Source organism: Eubalaena glacialis, chromosome 5 (genome assembly GCF_028564815.1).
Source record: "Eubalaena glacialis isolate mEubGla1 chromosome 5, mEubGla1.1.hap2.+ XY, whole genome shotgun sequence".
Lineage (NCBI taxonomy): Eukaryota > Metazoa > Chordata > Mammalia > Artiodactyla > Balaenidae > Eubalaena > Eubalaena glacialis.
The window spans coordinates 75,140,160-75,160,808 of NC_083720.1; the positions used below are offsets into that span (position 1 = coordinate 75,140,160).

General features: G+C 44.6%; 1 protein-coding gene and 1 non-coding gene across 2 annotated transcripts in view; both read right to left on the reverse strand.

Moving 5' to 3' along the window:
• The window catches only part of SCFD2 (sec1 family domain containing 2), a 410,854-nt gene that overhangs the window by 33,650 nt on the left and 356,555 nt on the right, over window positions 1-20,649 (reverse strand). The window contains exon 6 of the mRNA XM_061192275.1: window positions 3,710-3,855. Within this exon, the coding sequence (XP_061048258.1) occupies window positions 3,710-3,855 (146 nt within the window). The remainder of the gene's footprint in view (window positions 1-3,709; window positions 3,856-20,649) is intronic.
• On the reverse strand, window positions 11,617-11,689 carry TRNAR-CCU (transfer RNA arginine (anticodon CCU)). The gene has a single exon. It is a non-coding gene; the product is annotated as a tRNA-Arg (tRNA).

Genomic DNA, 20,649 nt, shown 5'->3' on the forward strand with positions numbered 1-20,649 from the left:
CCAAATGTTGCTGTTAACGTACATGCTAACCTCCCTCTCACTAAGAATTAAGAACATAAGAAATGCCTTTCTGGATAAGACCCACAGTCCAGGATCCACCCATCCATCCACCTATCCACCGCCCGCCAGGTGGCAAGCATTGCGCTGGGCTCTGCATTTACCGTGGTGAGCAAACCCAGAAGCTGTTTCCAGCTTTGGCGGTGTGTTCTTCAAATAAAGAGCTTCAGTGGCAGCCTCATGACCCCCATCATGCTCACTCCCCTGGCTGTGGCAGAGGTACTGGTTCCCCTGGAGGGCCACGTGTGTGGTGATGTTCTGGGCTCACTTCTGGAGACCTAGTCTAGATCCCACTCCTCTAGTTCTTTCAAGATTTTATATGTACTTAATTTCTTGTATGGAATCATGATCTCCTTAAAATGACGAGAGTGGTGTCTGCTTTCTGCATCTGAGCTGTGACGGACACATTTTCCTAAAGGGCTAAAGGATGAAGGTTAAATAAGAAGTGCCTCAAGCTAGGAGGGGAAACAGGAGTGGCTCTAAGAGTCAACTCATTTGCATCGGAGCAGGAGAGAGGTACCCTGGGAGGGAGGCTGGGGCTGGTAGGGGCCCTGAGATCCAGGGGAGAGAGCCCGATACACAGCACTGGTCAGAGCAGGGGCAGAAGTCCCCAGGCAGACCTGGTCTAGTGCTTTTCTGGGTGTCCCAGGGAGCCCGGGACATCCCAGCTAGATTCTGTGTAGGAACAGCATGGAGCTAGATAGAAAGCACAATTTTTTCCTGGAGCTGAGGACCAAACTGGGAGAAGGGATGGACAGAAAGTTGCCCAGCCAAGGCCCATCTTCAAAGCTAAACACAGCTGGACTCTGTTTCTACTCTGGACATTTGTTGTTTTCTATCTATACACATTTTTGTCCCAAATAATCCTCCAACATATGATAAAAATACATGTAGCACATTTAAGATGCACCCAAGAAATATTTATCAAGTATCCACTATGTGCAAGATACCACTCTAGGCACTGAAAATATGGCAGTGGACAAACCAGATCAAAATCCCTGTCCTCAAGGGGCTTCCATCTGTGATTGAAAACTTCTTCTTTTTTTTTTTTTAATAAATCGATTTATGTATGTATGTATGTATGTATGTATGTATTTATTTGGCTGCATTGGGTCTTCGTTGCTGTGCGTGGGCTTTCTCTAGCTGCGGCGAGCGGGGCTACTCTTCGTTGCGGTGCACGGGCGTCTCATTGCGGTGGCTTCTCGTTGCGGAGCACGGGCTCTAGGCATGCGGACTTCAGTAGTTGTGGCACATGGGCTCAGTAGTTGCGGCACATGGGCTCTAGAGCGCAGGCTCAGTAGTTGTGGTGTGTGGGCTCAGTTGCTCCGCGGCATGTGGGATCTTCCCAGACCAGGGTTCAAACCCGTGTCCCCTGCATTGGCAGGCAGATTCTTAACCACTGCGCCACCAGGGAAGTTCTGAAAACTTCTTTAAGTTCAAAAAGTGTTGAAAAACGCAAATAGGTAAAAATTATCCATAATCCCATCAAAAATTCTTCCTCTACATATGTAAATATAAAGCAAGAAGCCAGAGTTCCTCCTTGTTCATCTAACCGTTTCTGTTCCCCGCACATAACCATTATAAAATTTTCCTAAAATGTTAAAGACTTATTAAATATATACACCCATGTACTTTTTATTTTTAAACAAAAATAGAATAATGCTTTACAGAATGATCTACATCTACACCCAATAGATGTACATCTACACCCAATAGAACATGAACCCCTGTTTTATTCTGAATTCTCCAAGCAGAGCCCAGGACAAGGATCCAAATACAGTCCTTGCCAAGTATATTTAGATCCCACTCATTTTATTGGTTGCACAGCATTTCACTAAGTGTCTGTATAATTATTATTTAATCCCCTCAAGATACATGTATACTCCCTGCCTTGTCCCCACTTCCACTCACTGACATTTAGGATTTTTGGTGAATGAGTTGATGTTACTGACTCACTGTTATGGAAGTGTATGCAACAAGGGAAAGTTCATTTTCCAAAGGCGATGGCTGCTCAGACAGGGTTCTGAGGTCTGGAGAAACTGTGTTGGTAGCAGGGAGATAAAGTCTAGGAAACTTATCACTGTCCTTATTATGCCCAAGATTTACAGCTAATACATGTTTATGTGAAGTTGGCCAAATTAGTCACCATGATGATCATAAAACTGAAAAGACCTTCATTAATTTAGTGGTTTATCTTCCCTTTGCCAATGATAGCAGCCACTTGCTTCTTGATACCCTTTGGTCTAAATTTCACCATATATCAACAGTTCTATCACGTCTTCTAGGACCAGTCCTTACTGCCATATTTAAGATTGGTAATTTTTTAATGACAAAACTACAACGGATTAATTATCTGAGTGATTTTATCTGTATTTCGTGGTAGTGATGTTCTCAGGTCACTGAACAAAAGATGGGAATTTATATTACTAAGTTGAGTGCCAATTTCTAAGGTCTTTTGTGTCTTGGTGGTTGATTTCAGTAGCTGAGATCAGCGCTATCGGTCATTATTTCTAGACCCTCCAGGAGAACCGCGGTGTAGCAAGCCGGGAGGTTTTGGGTTGGCAGCAAAGACCTGGCGTCAGGCCCTGGCCCACCTGTGTGCCTGCTTCCTGGGTCTCGGGATGAGAATACCTCTCTGGCCTACTTGTCGTGAGGATCAAAGGGAAAACCAAATGTAGGGGACTCTTCAAGTATCAGCTACTATACAAACATATGGGAGGAAGAATCTGGATTTTGCTAGGCTGTAGCAGGTAACCTTAGCTGTTGTCTACACGCCCACCTTAGAGAGTCAGCACCCTCAAGTTGAACCCCTCACTATGTCATAGTCCCCACTAACAGCTCATTCAACTCTCCAAAAAGCCTTAGAAAATGGAGCGAATTTTACTGACTATCTCATGGGGAGATGGAAGAGAAGATTCCTTCACACACTCCACAGCAAAACTTAATGATCTTTTCTGTCAGAAACATCTGTTCTTCCTTGAAAGCTCACCTCTGGCCACCAGGAACCTGAGGGTTGTCTCTTCCTTGTCCAACAGAGACTGCCCAGCCTCGATGGCTCCAGCTTTTCTTCACCCCTTCATCTTCCCTTTGGGTCTTTCCGTGCCTCCCTGTGCCTCCCCCGCACCTCGCCCCACTGAGTTTTGATAGAGCAATTACCCCTTCAATCTTGGATTCTCATACCATCTTCCTACTCCCTGGTCAAAACATCCTTTCAAGGTTCTCCTACTCTCCTAATAAAGTGGTGGGGCATTTTAAATAACAAACGTTTTTGCTGGCATCAACTTCTTTTTTCCTTGCCATAACATTATTAGGTAATTTTGCTACTCTTAGATCCAGAAACTTGGGTGCTAAGGCCACCCCACATCTGGTGCTTAGGGACTTGCTTAAGGTGACAGAACAGCTCTGGGGCAGTTATAAAGCAGCGCTGACCCGTAATCCAGTGCTCATCTCACTGCATCAAGCCTGAAATACAAATAAACTGGGAAGCTTTCAGATTCAGGGGAACCCAAAACTCTGGACTACAAGGGCCTTGGCTTTCATCTTGAACAAATCCTTCATTTTAGAGAGGTTAAAATGGAAACTTTTCTTTCAGTCTCTGAATCCTAAAAACACAACACAGATTAGACGGTTACTTTAAAACATATGTACTTGCCTGGTGGGTATGATTTCCAGGAACATATACAGACTTAAACTGTTTCATGAGCTTCCGAGCTCCAGCAATATCCCGAAGCGAAGTAAAGAGTTCATCCACGGCACTTCTGGACTTGTGAAATGTCAGGTTAATTGAAGAGTCACAGCCTGAAACAATCCAGAGATATTTGCTTCGGTGAACAAATCTTTACATTGAGTTTTAATCATGACAGGTTGAGCTCATGTAACATAGTTGTTGTTATTGTTTTTTAACCCTATTTCCCCCTGGCTGTTCACCAACTGGGCTGTTTCAATCATCCCTGAGCAATGAAACACATTGAGTGTAAATGCCTTTGACAGAAGTAGAACTCAGAATTGCCTGGGATTGCAGCCACAGGCTTCAACCCCTAGACTGCAGAAGTTTCACAAAAAGAAAGCTCCCCAGGGTCTAGTGTCCTCAGAACACAGCTTTGGGAAAATAGGTGACACAAAGGAAAGGACAACACAAAGGAGACCCAAAGGAAAACACAACAGAGAGCGGTGATGAACCGCTCTCACTTGAATCCCACCAACAGTTTCCATAAAATAGAACAGCAAGAATGAAAAGATCATAGAGTTGCTCCAATAACAGAACTTGCTGGGATGGGCATCTAATGCGCTAACAAAGCATATGGCATATTTCAAAAGGCAGCCATTCAAAGCTGATCAAACACAAAGGGGGCCTAATAAGAAGACTGTTCTCGGAAGTGGTTCTATTTCTCTTTGAAACTTATAATAGATGGATTTCTTCTCTGTCTTGTTAGAAGCTCATGCAGAAGAGGAATGATCCTGGTAAGTCAGAAGTTCAAAAAATAGAGAAAGATTCAAGATGAGTATTTTTGACTGATGAAATATTGCAGATACATGAACTCATCAATCCCCATATCACCCTTATGAGACAGGAGCTACTCTTTCCGCCATTTAAAGGATGAGGGAGCTGAGGGCCAGAGAGATTAAGGAACACTCCCATCAGCACACTGTTGATGTTCAGCCCATGTTCGCTCAGTCATTCTGGACTGGTTCACCTGTAGGTTTGGGGAACAGTTCTTGTGCCCTCTGCTTCCTGCCTCAAGTACCTGCATGTCTGTCTCTGTGTCTGTCTGTCTCTGTCTCTGTGTATCTCTCCTCCTGTCTGGGGGCTTTCTCTGGTTAGAAGCATGGAAGTCAGCACTCAGAAACAACATAGCTATCTCATCGCTTGGGGGGTACCATTCTGAACTGTGGTCTCCATAGCCTTATGCAGGGGGCAGTAGGACTGAGTCCCAGTTGCCCTCAACAGTAACTCACTCCTGAATGCCTCCTCTACTGGCTTTCCTTCCTCTCCTGTCTCACTTCCCTACGTCCTGACCACACTGCCTAGGACATCTTCTCAAATATAGTACTTGCACCCAAATCATTGTCTCAGGACACCAGAGCTGCCAGGGTGATTTTAACACAGGCAGTTTCGGTCCAGAGTCTATATTCTTTTTTTCAGAACAGATTTATTGAGATTCAGTTCATATACCACACAGTTAACCCATTTCAAGTGTACAATTCAATAGCTTTTAGTATATTCACATAGTTGTACAATCATCATTCCTACAATCAACTTTAGAACATTTTTATCACCTCAACAAGAAACTCCATACCTGTTAACTGTTACTCCCCCTTTCCCCCTACCCCCAGACCCTGGCACCACTGATCTGCTTTCTGTCTCTATGGATTTCCCTACTCTGGACATTTCATATAAATAGAATCATAGAATATATGGTCTTTTGTGACTGGCTTCTTTCACTTAGCACAATGTTTTCAGGGCTCATCCAAGTTGTAGTATGCATCAGCACTTAGTTTCTTTTTATTGCTGACTAATAGTCATTGTATAGATATACCACATTTTAAATATCCATTCATTGGTTGATGAACATTTGGGTGTTTCCACATTTTGGCTATTATGAAGAATGCTTCTAGTTTTACATGTACAAGTTTTTGTATGGACATACATTTTCATTTCTCTTGGGTACATATTTAGGAATAGAATTTCTGGGTCATGTGGCAACTCTGTATTTAACCTTTTGAGGAATTGCTAGGCTGTTTTTCAAAGTGACAGCACCATTTTACATTCCCACCCTCAGTGTAAGAGGGTTTTCTCTGCATCCTCAAAAATGCTTGTTATCAACTATCTTCTTGATTGTAGCTCTCCTAGTGGATGTGAAGTGAGGAGATACTTGTTAATTTTGTTAAAGAGAGAAGTTTTTAGGGAGTAGAGGTAGATCCAAACAAGCTTCAACTAAAATGGAGTGTATCTAAAGTACATAGGAACATCCAAAGGAACCCAATGGCAGCAGACACAGTGTGTAGATAGTTGAGCCTGTACTTTCAATAACTGTGGAACACTGTATATAACTCTTAAAGGGAGGGCAAAATTCTGAACTGTTTTTACTCACACTTCTGACACCAAATGTGTGGGCTTTTCCCCCATACCAACCAATTCTCTAACTCTCCACACATCGACTGAGTGTCCTACAATTCAAATCAATTCTGCCACTAGCTATGTAGAGTTAGTGCAGACCCCACCCAGACTGCCCCCACTTCAGATGCCAAGTTAAAATCCCAGGTTGCCAGTTGAGCTCCTGACCTATCAATCAAGGGTTCCCATGACCCCTTCCTCAGGTTCAATGATTTGCTAGAACAGCTCACAGAACTCAGGAAAGTGCTTTACTTACTGGGACCAGTTTATTACAAGGGATGCAACTCAGGAACAGTCAAATGGAAGAGATGCAGAGGGCCAGGTATGGGGGAAGGAGCGCAGGACTTCGATGCCTTCTCCAGGTGCTCCACCTGCCCAGTACCTTGATGTGTTCACCAACCAAGAGGCTCTTCAAACACTACTGTTTAGGAGACTTTATGGAGGTTTCATTACATAGGCACAATTGATTAAATTATTGGCCACTGGTGATTAATGCATCTCTCAGCCCCTCTCTTCCCTCTGGAAGTTGCGGGGTAGGGCTGAAAGTTCCACTACTCTAAACATGCCTTGGTTTTTCTGGCAACCAGCTCCCATCCTGAAGCTATTATTCCCCCAACCACCAATCATCCCATTAGCATACAAGACACTCTCATCATTCTGGAAATTCCAAGGGTTTTAAGAGCTGTGTGCTAGGAACTGTGGACGAAGACCAATATGCATGTTTCTTATTGTATCATAAAAATCCTCTGACCAGTCTTTATTTCCTGGTCTCCAGAAATGTCCAACTCACTGTCATTAAAAAAATCAAAAGGGTGGTCAAGCCTAGTGAGAGGAAGCCTCCCCGTGTTCAGTGAACTCCAGTGGGGAAGCAGGGATTCGACAGAAAATTCAGGGAGTTCGTGTACACTCTCCAGAATTCTATGCCAAGCTTTGTGTCATTTTCTGAGAAGCATGTCCACAACTTCCTCCTGATTCTTAAAGAGGTTCATAACCAAGAAAAGGTGAGATCCACAGGTCCAGAGCATCTATCGATATCATACCATGCTTGCCCTTGGCATTGCAGCTCAGCTGAGATACATCAATTTGTGCATTAGTCAATAATCAGCCAGAAGAAACCCTGGAAGGTTATGGTTTCTCACTGATTCATGTGGCTTCTTTCCTTAAACTCCCAGCCTGAGCCATTTAAAATATGGGAAATTACATCAATTATATCTAAGTCTTGTATACTATGTACTACTACTCCTTTAAATTAAAAATGGCATGAAAACAAGAAGAAAGCATTACTAGTTCTAACACCATGCATAGTGTTTCAATTCTTCTAAAACACAATTCAGCTAATAGGCTAAACTTCTTAAATTTAAAGTAATTCTATAGAACAGAAAGCTTCATACAAATTTTCATATGGTCTCCTTCAACTTTTTGAAAAGTGAGGACTGTAATGTTCATCCATTAGGCTGAGTGGAATAGAATCATCTCCTGGATTATAGAGTACTGAAAATTATAAATTATACATGGAAATTGTAGATTATACATTGAAAGTAGTTTAAGCAAAGGCTGTGTAATTCTGAAGAGTTAGGTCAATTGTGGAGCAGGTTGTTGATAGAAGAAATGTTTACAGATTACAGGTAAATTGAACTCAAAGGAACCCAACAGAAAAATAACACTGTCAAAGAAATTGCTGGAAGAAAAAAAAGTGCAAAATTTACAAATAAACTTAAACCTTCCTGAAAAACAGTCAATTATCTCCATTGTTCAAACCAACTGCACAAGGGCAACTTCTGTCCAGTGGGTCTGTCCAGCGATCCTTTCCGATGTGTCTGTTATCCTCAAAGCAAGTCCTCTAAAATGTACATGTTTCTGGGACACCAGGCCAAAGGGGTCTCATCTCTGAGTGTCTTCATAATTATATCAATCTTTACCAAAAGCAGGATTTACATTCACTTACCTAAACCCTATAATGAAAGTCTCACACACACACACACACACACACATACACAGAGAAATGGGGATAAGAGAAGATAAATGACGTGTAAGATCGCATCACCATCTCCAGCAAAATGTCCCTCTCATCACAGCCCTGACCTCCTCCACGTACACTACCTCCCACCATTCAGAATATCTCCTCTGTGAGTGCAGCTCATTCCATATCATGCTGCAATTAATAGCTAAAGGAGATGTGGGTGCAAAAGCTATGAAATGGGATGAATTCTTTTTTGGTGTAAAAGCTATAATCACTGAAAGCTCACTGATAGAATCACTTATGCCAGACACTATTCTAAGAAGTTTATACATATTAGCTCACTTAATCTCCTCAGAAACCCAATGAGGTAGGTACTATTATCACCCCCATTTTGCAGATGGGGAAACTGAGCCATAGAGAAGTTAAGTAACACACAGTCACTCAAGTAGTAAGTGGTAAAGCTAAGATGCAAACTCTTGCAGTCTAACGCCCAAGATGGTCGTGTTAACCACTCTACTCTGCTGTCTTTCATATGTGTTGGAGTCCACATACATAAAAGATCAGTAAAGCACTTAGTTCACCCTTAATATCGAAGAAGTGCTTTTACAATGGAGTGAATGGCAGATGCCTTTCTTCTTGGGAAGATCTGGGCCTGTCCCTGGGGGTAGATGCTAACAGTATGGTTTGCAGTTACACCCCAGGCCCATCTTTTGTGGCCACACAAGGTGTGGGATCTCCCAGGCCTGCTGCACACCCTCCATTGGATCTCTGCCCTGTAAGGCGCTGTATTCAGTTACTTCTAATAAGCCCCGGACAGCCTGCTCCATTAAGCCAGCTTATGAGATAACGGTGTTTTGTAAGGGACCCTTAAGTGTACAATTCCAGTCAATTCTCATTTAATCCACTTAGTTAAATAGATAATAAACCAGAAGCTGATCCTAGCCTTTGGCCAAGCACAATCTGTGTACTTCAGTTGCCTACTCCTTGATAAGGGAGGCCCCCAGTCCCGCAGGGCACCCCTGTGTTCACCTAAAATAGGGGATGACTCATGCCCCTGCAATTTCTTTCTTTGGAGGGCGTGGGGATCTCTTGGGCAGGGGTCCAGTTACTCCTCGGAGCAACAAAATAGGGCTCCTGTGTCCACATCTGCCCTCCCTCGTCCCCCTCGCCCCCGTCTCCACTTACTGGAGTTGCTGTACTTCGGCAGAGGGAGGACAGTGGTTTCCAAGGCTCTGTGCACTGCAGGGACCCACATTTCCAGCAATAACAAAGGTAAAACGGAGAGAAGGCTGAAGAGCTCAGGGATCTGAAACCGGGCACCTCAGACTGGGACTTGAACCCATGCAGCTGGGACTCAAACCCGACCAAAACTCAGATTGGGACTCAAACCCAGCCCAAACCCACAGTCTTCCAACTGAGATCACACACCTGGTTTCAGGACTTAATGAAGCTCAGCTTCTTGATGTCTCATCCTAGAAAGAATTCAGTGAGAGACAAAGTGACGGGTAAGAAGTGGATTTACTTAGAGAGAAACACACTGCACAGAGTGGGGGCCATCTCGGAAGGTGAGAAAGGCACCAGGGTATGGGGGTGTCAGTTTTTAGAGGGGTGGGTAATCTCATAGGCTAACGAGCGGAAGGAGCATTCCAGCTATTTCGGGAAGGGGTGGGGATTTCCAGGAATTGGCCCACCGCCCACTTTTCGATCTTTATGGTCGGTCTTGGAACTGTCATGGCGCCCGTGGGTGTGTCATTTAGCTTGCTGATGTAGTACAATGAGCGCATACTGAGGCTCAAGGTCTAGTGGAAATCAACTTGTCTGCCATCTTGGACCTATTTGGTTCTAATCAGTTTATGTCATGTCCTCAGGCTATGTCATTCTTTCAGAGGTTGTGCCCTGCCCCCTTCCCTCCTGTTTCAGATCCTCCTGGGAGGGCGGAGATAAAGCTGGACTCCTCACTCCCGGCTGCCTAGTCCTTCTGTTTGGTTCTCTCATGAGCAGGCTTGAACCTTTCTGGTGCGTGGGGAACTTTTTCAAAAGAGCCTGGCTTCCAGAAGTTTGGCTTTATTTCTTAGGTATTCAGGAAAATAAGGCATCTTGTATCAGGTGGCTGCCTTATCCAAAGCTTCAGTCTGGATTAGAGATGAAGCACCTTCACCTAAGGCCTTCACACACACACACACACACACACACACACACACACACACACGTCGAACCTGTATGGCTGGATAAGCTGGGGGGCATGGCTGGAATTGGATTTAAATGTCTCCCTATTGAGTGATATTATTCTCCTCATAGTTGTAAAAGTCCCTTACATCTGATTGAGAAGAGCTAGGGTCAGAGAATATCAGTTGAGCCTGTTCAAGGGGTTCTTTTCTTATCTGGACCCAAATTATCCAAGGATGGCCTCCTCATCCTTCTGGCCCAGAGGTGGAGAACATCAGGTCCATTTTCCAATTTGCATCCCACCCTCCTGTCTCTCAGCAAACCCATGGCAGCAGGGGACCCATCTCTGTGGGCTCCTGGGGCAGTTAGAGAAAAGGTTGGCTTGGGAGGGCAACGCGGCCAGAAAGCAGAAAGGGCAGAGCGCTGGGAAGTCATGACCTCCCTCATCCATCCGGCTGTCCGACATTGCCTTTTCTCTCTTTTCAAACCATTGTTTTAAAGATGGAGTCCTTTTTCATGGCTCTCTATGAAAGGTTGGCAAATGAAAACAAAACCAAACAAAATAAAAAACCAAATAAACCTTAGCAAGTGGTGTCACATCTTTTAGGGAAATCTTTTAGGGAGGTTGACTGTGTAAAACCACTCTTGAGTAGGGAAGTCCTGGAAATATTTATAATAGAAGTCCTCTTTTTCAAATGTGATTGGGACCAATAGGTGATTAGAAGTCATTTAAAGAGGGGGATCATGAAAAATTGATCTCTCCCCCACACATATACATACACATATATGTGTATTTGTGTGTATGTACAACTTTGTTTAAAATTAAAACACAAACATCTGTTTATTCACTACTCTTTTGAGAAAAGTCTTTTGTTTGAGTATTATCTGATGATTAGAGTTCTTTTTTAAAAAAAATTATGTACTGTGTATAATTTCCAATTTTAGTCCATTTAAAGTGGAATAAGAAGTTAGACACCTGTAGCACAATCTGAGAGCAGAATTCTTCTAGATTTTAATGGTTTTTTTTCCCTTCAATCTTTCACAATCATCTTGTTCATACCTAATTCAAAAGCATGTTTATTTTATTTTATTTTTTTTTTAATATTTATTTTTTTATTTATTTGGTTGTATGGGGTCTTAGTTGTGGCCGTCTGGTGCCTTAGTTGTGGCTCATGGGCTCCTTAGTTGCAGCAGGCAGGCTCCTTAGTTGTGGCTCCAGGGCTCCTTAGTTGTGGCTTGCCAGCTCCTTAGTTGCAGCACACGGGCTTCTTAGTTGTGGTATGCGAACTCTTAGTTGTGGCATACGTGTGGGATCTAGTTCCCCGACCAGGGATCGAACCTGGGCCCCCTGCATTAGGAGTGCGGAGTCCTATCCACTGCACCACCAGGGAAGTCCCCAAAAGCATGTTTAAAATGACTCATCTTTACTGAGTCTTTCAAAGCATTCAATTTGGTTTTCTCTGAAACAATTTTTTTTTCGAATTCATATTTCCTCAGAGAACATTTAATTAAACATTTAATTTAATTTATTTAATGACAAATACAACTGGCATAAGCAGGTTTGGAAACAAACCTAACTGGCTCCTGGGAATCACACGGCTCAACCAGGACGCGCAGATGTGCCCAGGCAAGCGGAGGTCGCCTTAGAGCTCTGAGGGGGTCGGAGTTTCGGCGTGAGTTGTTCTATTTTACTGAGGGATCGCAGAGTGTAAGTTATTTTGGTGAATGGGTTGTGTGGAGGCTGGTTGGGAACACATGAATTATATATATGTATTATTTATATTCATTGTATTTATATTATACATTATATTGTATATAAATTAAAAATATTATACACACATATTTCTGAGGTCTCATATTTATACTACAAGGCAATGTATCTGTGTCATCAATCTAATATTTAATGACCTAGTGTGACTTCTAAGTTCTTCTAACATAAAAAAAACCATAATCTGTTTTTTTTTTTTAATCAGCCTTCAGGTCTTACAGGGCTGACTTCCTCTTTCCTTGTAGGATGCTTGATCTACACTACACGGCAGGGGCTCCTCAGCAGGTGCGGAGATAATGATGTAAATATGCTTGGATGACAGTGCTAGTGAGCCTGGCCTAACAAAGAAAATCAGGGTCAGCAGTGTCCAGGTGAGGCCACAGAGGGCCCAAGGCACGGCTTGTGGAGACTGGACCACCCCCGGAAGTCCCTCCACAGGTCTCCCCTCGGGCTCTCAGGCCACATCAATCCCGTGCCCCCTTGGTTCACTGGATCCTGCTCAGTGTCCTGGAATCTCCTAGCCTGTGGCCTCTAGTTATCGCTCCAATGACAGAGGAGGAAAGGAGGGGAGGGGTGGCGACATGCTCCAGGGAAGCGGGGGCTCTCCCTGCTTCTCCGCTGGTCTCTAGCATAGCGCCTGGTTCCTAGAAGCACCCATGAAATATTTCTTAAATAAATGAATTGGGAAAACAGAGAGATAATGGGAAAAAGCGCTGAATCAGACCAAACACGCCATAAAGTGTGATTCTTGAGGAGCTGATAAACGATCTCTGCAGGAAATTTCAAACAAAGGGCTCCCAGATGGGTCTGAGCAAGTGTAGCCTCCACGTGTAAGTGTATCATCTCTCATAAAGGCTACTGTGAAGAGCAACCTCAAGTGGCTGCATACATTTGGCTCGTCTGTTTAATAAGCAAAACTAAACTCTATGTGGTTTGGGTATACGTGCATATGAGATAAAACTGTTTTAAAAAGAAAGACAATGATAAATACAAGCTTCAGAAAGTGGTTACCACTGGGGGAGGAGGTGGGCGGCCTTTGGGATGGGGCGACGAGTTCATGGGTGTTTATTATGTAATTATGCTGTGTAATATATATATATATAGTATAATCTTTTAAATGTATCAGCTATCATCTTAAAAAATACAACAGAACAAAAAACCAGTCACACTACTTTTTTAAGCCTCCAGCAAATTCAGCTTTTTATAACAGTTGGAAAAAGGGAAGAAATGACAGCTGAAATCTATTATTATTAGGCAGTTTTGGGAGGTGTTGGTGGACATGGAAAGTCTTGTACAGCCACAAGAGAATGTGACTGCCCAGAATTCTAGCCCAAGGTCTGAGGCTTTTTGTGACAAAACAAGCGGTGGGGGAAACCTGAAGGAAGGAACATCGTCAGGAATACGCTTTGGAACTTGCATCTTTCATTAAGGCAGGGAACAAAGTCAAGTTGCCAGTGAGGCCCAGAAGGTAGGATGGAGGCGGCGGGACAAGCAGCCTCTTGATCCTGAACGTCTGTGCTGCTTCAGCAAGAGCCAAGGAGGCAGCAAGACCAATAACCCTGGGTCATTGCAGAAATAAGGAAACGGCCCCAACCATTGCAAAGCATTTCCTCCAAGATGCTTCTGAAAAATCTCTCCAAAGCAGCTTTTTTGACTACCCTAACTATACCAACACAGTTTCTTTATCTTAAGATTTTATGTGGTTAATTAAGGAAGGGTTAATTAAGTATAAAAACTGCTGTGATGCCGCATCATGTTAAGTAGTACAATTTCATGTCGGTTATTATGTTATCCTATTAAATCAAACCAAGTCACCTTAGACAAAGGGATTGTGAAGTTCAGCATTCAGAGTAAGCGAAATACCAGGTTTGAGGCTATTTCTTTTCTTTTCTTTTGGCTGCGCCACGCAGCATGTGGAATCCTAGCTCCACGACCAGCTCGAACCTGTGCCCCCTGCAGTGGAAGCGTGGAGTCTTAACCACTGGACCGTCAGGGAAGTCCTGAGGCTATTTCTTTAAAAAAGGTAGGCGTTGATTTTTGATCAGTTACACAATCTCCTATTATCGGAGCTATCACCATAGGAAAAATCAGATTTCCCTCATATCATTTCGACTTTGGGACCCTTTTCCAGGAATGAAACCTGCCACAAGTGGGGGAAATGCCCACATAACCACTTAAGCTCATGGTCATGAACCTTCCCAGTCCCAAGGAGGGCGGCTCCATAACAGTAATCACAGACACCATCTCAAACCCGTATCTCACTCCGAGTGCTTCCTAATAGGTTGATCGTTTTTATGCTGTTGAATTAATTCTATTGATTTACTAACTTGCCATTGATACCATAAGTCCCCTTTCAAAGCGTGCTGACATTTCTGGTGGTTCTGAATAGCTCGACATGGAGTGCTGGCCTCTCAAAGCTGACTTGAGAGATTACCTGCATCTGGTTGTTTTCACAAGCTGTCAGGTGACATAGCACCTGGGAGCCTCAGAGACCACTGTGACAATGACTACTGTTGATCTCGTTTTCCAGACTAGGAGAAAACAAGGCTATGCTACATGCATGTAAAGGCGGCACCAGAGCACGGCCATGAGTTGAGCACAGCTGGCAGCTCTTCTGTTAATATTTACTTGCTTCTTGTCTGTTAATATTTGCTTGCTTCTTGTCTGTTCTTTTTGGGGTGCTACAAAAGCTGAAGCAGCAACAAAGGTAAGAAAACATAGAATAGATATAAACTTACGGTGGGGTAAATCTGATCTGCTTTATTTTTCTTTAAATTGAGTAAAGACTGCCATCATTTGATTTTAGCAGGGAATAGTATTCCCCCAGGGCACAGTTTCAGAACCAATGAGCTAGTTCGGCATTTCAGAGAGAGGGAAATGGAAGCCCAGATGCTCCCTCCAAGACCTGCTGAGGCCAATCCCACCTGTTCTCCAGGAAGTGTGCCTCATGTACCACCACCTGCTACCAGCCCTGCACTTCGTTACCCTGCACACTCTGTCCCTCCTTATTCTCCAGTGCAGAGATGTGTGTGTGTTGGGGGTAGGGGTGATTCTACCTGACGCAGCTGCAGCAGAGGCCTAGGGCTCCCCCAAGAAGATGGCCTGGAAGGCTTCCTGGAGGAGCAGGGCAAGAAGGAAGCTGTGAAGGACCACATCAAGGTACACTCTTTCTGCTTCTTTCTGAATCTTACTTAGCCCAGGCCCAGTCTTGCCGCCAGTTTTACAAATAGTACCAAAGGTCCATTGCCTGCGAAGGATTCTTAACAGGTAAGGTTGTACCTTATTCTAGAAATGCCAATAAAATTGCGAGTGTGGGAATAATTACGGTGTTGTTTTTAGCTGTGATGTGCCACTGGGCAATGCTTTTTTTTTTTTTTTTTGGCTGTGCTGCGTGGCACGCGGGATCTTAGTTCCACTACCAGGGATTGAACCCATGTCCCCTGCAGTGGAGGCGCGGAGTCCAAACAACTGGGCTGCGAGGGAAGTCCCTGGTCAATGCTTTCTTGTCCAAGTTACAGTGAATAAATCACTCAGGGTTTGGCCTGTCTACTAATTACACAAACCTGTGCTACAGCTAATCATTTGTAGAAAAGGATGAAATCAGAAGTCCAAATCATGGCACATTTAAAAGCCTTTCAAATGACTGTCTGGCCCTCCCCTGCCTCTTATTCTCACCGTCATTTAGAGGAGCTTTAAAAAAAAAGGAAAAAATCTAAGTTTTTTCTTTTCCATTATATTTCTTGAGCTCCAGCCTCACTGAGCTTGTTATCACGAGGTTGTAAGTATGGAGGGACAGTAGTGTCTCTTTATTTATATTTTTGGGGAAGGCTAGGTGGTTAATAATATGGAACCATTTTCTGATCTATCTGAGAAAAAGAGAAGAATGAAAAGGGAAGCTTATAGGCCTAAAGTTTCTTTCATCCCTTTTGTTTCTTAAAAGAATGGAAGGGCAAATGGAGTTTATTTTTCTTCTGGTAACAGCCAGATCAAATGAGACCCCCGCCTCGCCCCTCCCCCAAGACACACAAAAATCACTCTCAGCCTCAATCTAAGGCTCCTGTGCACCTGTCGTTGTAAATCGCCATTGAGCTGAGCCAGCACTGCTACGCCTGAAATTTAAGCTCCCACTAAATGAGGCCTCTTATCTATCACTTTTCTGTATTTTCTTTTGGAGGCAGCACGGTTTAGCATGGAGGTCAGCCGTGCCTGATTTGGAGATGGGACACAGTCCAGAGAGGCTTGCCAGTGGCCCCTGGCATGGAGGGGAAGGGGAGAAATACCACCATTGCCCTTGTCTCTTTTTGGGGCAGAAGGAGCCTTGAGGGCGGACCCCAGAAGCAAAAGCAGGGAACCCAGGAAAGCTTATAGGCAGAGGCCTGCCTTCTGCAACTCTGAGCTCAGGTCCCAGTGAAAGGGGGAGCTGGGGTCTGGAAGGGGCGACCCTGAGGACAGAGCCAGGCTTCCTGACGGGTGGAGCGGGCTGCTGTCTGCAGGCTTCTAGGCGCTTCTACTTGTGCCAGCCCCAGTCCAGTCTCAGGTGGGCTCTCACCCATCTCCTCCAACCTCTGATGGAGATAGCTCAGATGAATCGCACGTCTACGGGGCGATTTAAACTCTGCCGACAAAAATGAATTATCACAGAGGCTCAGGGGTTCTAGGTTTTCACTTGCTTCTGGGCAGGCACATTTTTAAGCCCACAGCTGTTTTCACAGTTACTCTATGTCCACCATGTGTCATGGAGGGTGAGTGAGGGGCCTGGCTCAGAGCTCTTTCCCCTGAAGGATGGGTAAGGGGAGGGTGGAAGAACCACTGAGCTCCAGCCAGCTCTGGGACCTGAAAGTGGAATATACACTGAATAGCAAACAAGGTCTCAGCTTCTTGTTTCCCTGAAGGGCAAGGGAGTCGACAGGGAGTTTAGAAATAAAAACTCCAAATGGCTAGGATTTCTTTGGGGCCTCCACTGGGGAAATCGTCCAGGTTGGTAACATCTGAACTCTCTCTTCACATACCAGCCCACAGCTGCCTTCATTTCTGCCCCCAGTGCTTGCCTCCCTGCAGGTGAAGCAACTGTGCAATGATAGCTCAGGACCAGGTTTACGGAACAGTCATGTCCCACAAAGGTTTCATTGTCAGCTGGTAAAATGAGACAGTTCTCAGAACTGCAGTGGGTTTGGTGCCTCATGCAGAGCCAGGCACCCAGGATTTGGTCAGTAAATGGAACGTGCAGCTAGATCACAAACGTGTAACTCTTCCGGAAGAAAGATAAAACCAAAAACCAAAAACCAAAAAAGAAACCAAAAGGAAACCAGACCAAACCGAACCTCTACGGAGAACTGTTGGCTCTGGCCATGGCAGTCTGGTTACTGGCTGTGAAAAGCCTCAGGGCCCATTCGAGGCAGGAAACCTCTAGAAGCAGCCTCATCTTGCCATGGCCACCCCAGGGGTTTCTGCAAAGCCCACACAGCCACTCTAGTGGCTCTTGCTGTGGGTACTGAGCTCTTGCTGTGTGCTCGGCAACTTGCATGTGTTGACTTAGTCTACCTCGCAGGATTCATGTTAAGAAAGGGCTGGAGAAACGTATAAGGATAGAAGTTCCCAAGGTGCTCATAGTTATATTGTTTATAGCAGTGAAAAACTGGAATTAAACATCCATCAATAAAAACTGATAATAAAAAATTGATGTGTTTGATCTACCATTTATTTATCAAAGATGTCTGTGCTAGATTGTTAAGTGATGAGAGCAGGTTGCTGAACAGTAGGTATAGTACATGTGCCATATATATATGTGTGTGTGTGTGTGTGTGGATATATACCCATATATATATACACACACACACGCATACCTATCCACACACAAGTATATATAGCATATACACACACATACAACCACACACACATAGACATCTATGTATTTGTGTATACAAGTCCAGAATAACACATTACAAACTGTTAACAGTCATTATTCCTCTAGAACATCATTGCCCAACAGAACTGTCTGCAATGATGGAAATGTCCTACATCTGTGTCGTCCAATATGGCAGCCACTGGCTACAGATGGATATTGAGCACTTGAAATGTGGCTAGTGTGACTGGGGGATCTCAGTTTTAAATTGCATTTAATTTTAATTGCCACGTGTGGCTAGTGGCTACTGTATTGGACAGCACAGCTCTAGCACATAAGCCCAGGGAAGGCAAAGACTTTTGTTTTAAGTACAGATGTATTTGAACCTCCTAAAACAGTGTTTGTGCCTGGCACATGGTAGGCACTCAATAAATAGTTGTCAAATGAAATAAACAACCACCTGTTAAAGGTTGTTGTCTATGGAATTATGGGAGACTTCTACTTTCTACCTTATGTACTTCTGTGTCATTTTGATTCTTTTAATAAGCATATACGTTTTAAATTAGCCAAACGATAAAGATATTCCAATTCGGAAGTACCATGCACACCAATCTCATCCTTTTCTTTTTCTTAGCTGCCCAAAGTACCGCTCGCTCTGGCTGGTGGGGAAGGCTGGCCCCTGGGTAGCGCGGTGTATTTATTCCTGGATACCTGGACCAATCTTCCCCAAATGAACATTGCTGGGTGCCACAGTTCCACCTGCCTCACCTTGCCCCCTTGTTCCTGATTCATGGCGGAAATCATACACTCAATTTCATTTTCTCCCCTTAACAAGGCCTTCAGGGTTTCCACTTCTCTAAAGGAGGTCAGCAGCAGAGTCTATATTTCTAGTGAGGAAGAAAACCTGACAGAAAAGACTATCCCTGCTATTAAATGTGGGGTCAGGCACACTCTTCTCTGTTATTTACAGGGTCAGCCAGGGTCCTGATTTACACAACCTCTCAAAGGCAATGCGTGTCTTAGAACAAGGCCCGAAGATACCTCTTCACTTCCCCTGGCGCCGCCCCATCTGTCTGCTCCTCTGAGTCCTGCCAGCACCCACTCAGCTCCCTCCACAGCCTTGGTGAATGCCACTGCCTGGCTTCCGCCGGCTGGCCACCCCTCCAGCTCACGTCCTACCTGTTCCTCTTCACAGTCTGACTCTAGAAACTGACTTAAGACCAGCCCACTCTGCCTCCTTCAGCTCGCAGATGCTGTGTCTGCCAGGTTCCTGCTTCCCGAACCTCAGCTGTTCACTTACCACCTTCACTCCTATATACTGCCTGTTGCATGATTTACTCAGTCTGTTCCTGTAAGTTAACTTGAAATCAACTCATTTATTAGTCCTATGTAAACTGATCTGATGTGCTAATATTTACTTATTTTAACATGCATCAGAAGAGAACGTAATTGAAAAATAGAAAATGTTCACCGGCACCCCTCCCCCCCGAATTCCCCTCGCAGACCACCCTTTAGACTGGTGTGCACTCATGGGTGTGCAATTGATGCTCTTCTTATGCAATGCCAGGACCACGTGTCTTTTTATAAGAAGCTCGTCCGCTACTCAGAGGCAGGGTCCTCTCTCCCCCCATTCCCACCACGGCGCCGGTACTGAGCTACATGTGCGAAACTGAGAGTCAGACAACTTTAAGGGGACAGCTCCTAGGTGCTGGGAACTGCGTGATGACAGCCCTGTGGAGTAGGTGCTGTTCTGTTCATTCTTTAGATGACGGCACGGAAGCTGCGATGGCTCGTGGAAGGCTCGTTTAATGAATAACCAGCTCCTTTAAAAGGGAAACAGCCTTGCAGCATCAGGAGTCCAGGGAAGCAGGTGCCTCTCTTGCAGGACAGTTCTGCTCGCCCAGGCCTTCTTCATGACCACGCAAACCTGGAATCTGCCTTCATTCAGACCTACTTTGCTCTGGACTAGCTTCATTAGGGCTGTCGCCTTGCTACGCAGCTGTGATCAGGCCTCGCTGCCCCTTCCTACTTGCCTGTGGGGTTCCAGCCACTCTGGCCTTCTCTTGTTCCCCAGCAGATCTCAAGACCAGGATCTTTGCACTTTTCTTCCCTCTACCTGTCCTGGTCGTTACCATATATTAGGTCTCAGCTTAGGTCATTGCCTCAAAGAGGCCTTTTCTGATCACCCCATCACAATTAGGTTGTCTCTCTTAAAGCACTTTATCAACATTTATAAATACATACAAATGTGTTTCCTCTTTTGTTTTTTCTCCCTCCCTCCCTTCTTTCCTTCCTTCCTTCTGTCTTGTCATTACACGTTTATTGAGTGCCAGCTGCTTGCTAGGCACTGTAGGTAGTGTGTGCTCTCACGCCGCCTACACCTCAGTGGGGAGAAGCAGACAAGATGTAAATAAATACGCAAGTAAACCAGTCATTATATGGCCTTAGACATGAGTGCTCAGAAGAAAAATAGAGGCAGGAGCTATTTTAGACATGGTAAAGTAGGGCTTCTTGGAGGAGGTGGCATTTTAGCAGAGACCTTTCAGAAGGGAGTAGGCAAGCAATGCAGACGCTGAGGAAAGAGTTTTCTAGGCATAAGGGCAGCATGTGCAAAGGCCCGCCGAGGCAAAAGGGGCTGAGAGGGTTTTCAGGAGAGCAAGGAGACAGAGTGGTTGAAGTGAGCTGCAAGGGGAGAAAGGAGGCAAAGCAAGTCAGAGAAAGGAAAGGTCAGAGAGACAGGC